Raw genomic sequence first — 2,513 nt, 5'->3', positions numbered from 1 at the left:
TAACGGGTAAGGTATGAGTATTACCCATGGATGTAAAATTATGTCCATAGCCCTGCCTATGCGCGTACTGTATCCGGGGTACCCGTACCATGGTCACATGAGAATACCATCGTCCATCGCCGACCTCTGCATTTCACCGCTACTGACGGTAATTCAGATGGAATCCACTGGATAAACGCTTTTCCATAGAAAAAAGACTAATAGTTCCCTGTGAGAGGAACTTTGGAGTTTGGAGAATGGACCACTAGCGGATAGTGATTGTAATAAGCACATAAGTCCTAGAGTTAGCAGCACCGCCACAGCGTACAATCACCACCCACTGAATGGCCACTGAGCTGTCTATAAAATCGGGCACACACTCCACGCTTGATGAGCACGAGGGGCCTTCCTCATCTCGTCCAGCACTTGCACCATCCTACTCCCAGTGCCACCATGCCTTCCACCTTGATTAGCCTCGCGGTGGCCGCCGCCGCGTTAGTTATTGCCATCGCAGCAGCGTGGTACCCAAGGAAGTACAGAGGCCTGAGGCTGCCCCCCGGTCCGCCAGGGTGGCCAATCGTCGGCAACCTCTTCCAGGTGGCCTTCTCCGGGAAGAAGCTCATCCACTATCTTCGCGACCTCCAGCAGGAGTACGGGCACATCCTAACGCTTCAGATGGGGGTGCGCACAGTCATCATCATCAGCGGTGCGGAGGTCGCTCACGAGGCGCTCGTCGAGAAGGGCGCGGAGTTCGCGACCCGCCCCGCCGTCGAGAGCAGCGGGCGCAACATCTTCTCCCACAAGTTGACCGTAAACTCCGCTGTGTACGGCGCCCAATGGCGGTCGCTGCGGCGGAACATGGTGTCCGGGATGCTGAGCACCTTGCGGCTCCAAGAGTCCCGGCCGGCGAGGATGCGCGCCATGGACCGGTTCATGTCGCGGATACGCGCTGAGGTCTCTGCGTCTCCCGACGGTGGTTCCGTGTGGGTGCTCCGCAACGCGCGCTTCGCTCTGGTATGCATCCTGCTCGAGTCGACCTTCGGGCTGCTCGACCTGGACGACCAACTCATCTTACAGGTCGAGTCTGTATTGAAGCGCGTCGTGCTCACCCTCGGGATGCGCATGGATGATTACATGCCGTGTCTTCGCCCCTTCTTCTGGCGGAAGCAGAGCCACGCGCTCGCGCTCCGCCGGGAGCAGATCGATACGCTCCTAGAGCTCATCAACCGCCGCCGAGCCGTCCTCCGCGACATGCAGCGCTCGCCACCAGACCCCAATGTTGCCGCGGCGTTCTCGTACCTTGACTCTCTACTAGAAGTCCGCTTCGGCGGGTGCAACGCCATGGCCTCAGACGAAGAGCTGGTCACCCTCTGCACCGAGGTGCTCAACGCTGGGGCCGACACCACGGCCACGGCCGTCGAGTGGGCCATGGCGCGCATTATAGACAATCCGCGCATCCAGGCTCGGCTCCGCGAGGAGATCACACACAAAGTCGGCAACACCAGGCCAGTCGATGACAAGGACATCGACAACATGCCCTATCTCCAGGCCTTCGTAAAGGAGCTCCTCCGGAAGCACCCACCCACATACTTCTTGGTTACCCACGCCGCTGTTCACCCGGGGAGCAAGCTCGCCGGCTATGACGTGCCCACGGACGCCAATCTGGATGTCTTCCTCCCAACCATCTCGGAGGACCCCAAGTTGTGGGACCGGCCAATGGAGTTCGACCCGGACAGGTTCCTGTCGGGTGACGAGAAGGCAGACATCACAGGGTCCGCCGGCGTCCGGATGATACCATTTGGGGCGGGGCGGCGGATGTGCCCGGGCTCGGCCATGGGGACGGTGCACATCGCGCTCATGGTCGCACGGATGGTGCAGGAGTTTGAGTGGTGCGCGCACCCTTCGCAGCCCGCGCTCAACTACGAGGAGATGGTGCAGTTCACTGTCGTCATGGAGCACCCACTGCTCGCCATGGTGAAGCCCCGGAAACTCTCTTACTGATCATCTAATGCACAGGCTCGTGCACGCGCGCGCACACACACACATATATATATATAATGGCGTTGCTGTCTATGCACTTGTATTTTCAATTTTATTACTATTTCTGTGCTCAGTCCAACTAGATGTATTTTTCTTCTCTGCTTTTCAAGAATCTAGATGTAACTGTGAAAATGTTATCGCAACTTTATAATTGGTGTGTGAAATTCCTGTGTGAACCATGGTGGAATTTGCTGGACGTATATATACTTTGACCGACTAGCGTGTTTGTGCATCTCTAATTCAATCTTGACCAATATTTATAGTAGTAACATGACATGGAATTGACACCATTTGCAATTATTTTATGAAGGGATCATTCTGAGTATCCAGTAATGAACTTTCGACTATCAATAAGAGATTGTATTGGAAGTTATATCCAATATGGATGACTTTAGTTTATAGCGAACCATGCGGTATCGCAAACATAATTACTTTGGGCACAATTCTAGATCCCTTCATTATATATACATGGTCCTATTAGTTGACTATGTTGA

The 2,513-nt window shown here is 55.0% G+C and overlaps 1 protein-coding gene across 1 annotated transcript; it reads left to right on the top strand.

Moving 5' to 3' along the window:
• Positions 1 to 402: 402 nt before the first annotated feature.
• Positions 403 to 2,207, top strand: LOC119368790 (cytochrome P450 77A4-like). Its single transcript, XM_037633949.1, has one exon. It carries the CDS (start codon positions 433 to 435, stop codon positions 1,978 to 1,980), a length of 1,548 nt encoding a protein of 515 aa, XP_037489846.1. The 5' UTR covers positions 403 to 432; the 3' UTR covers positions 1,981 to 2,207.
• Positions 2,208 to 2,513: the final 306 nt, after the last annotated feature.

The sequence above is a fragment of the Triticum dicoccoides genome, chromosome 2B (genome assembly GCF_002162155.2).
Source record: "Triticum dicoccoides isolate Atlit2015 ecotype Zavitan chromosome 2B, WEW_v2.0, whole genome shotgun sequence".
Classification (NCBI taxonomy): Eukaryota; Viridiplantae; Streptophyta; class Magnoliopsida; order Poales; family Poaceae; genus Triticum; species Triticum dicoccoides.
This window is presented reverse-complemented; position numbering and strand designations above follow the sequence as displayed.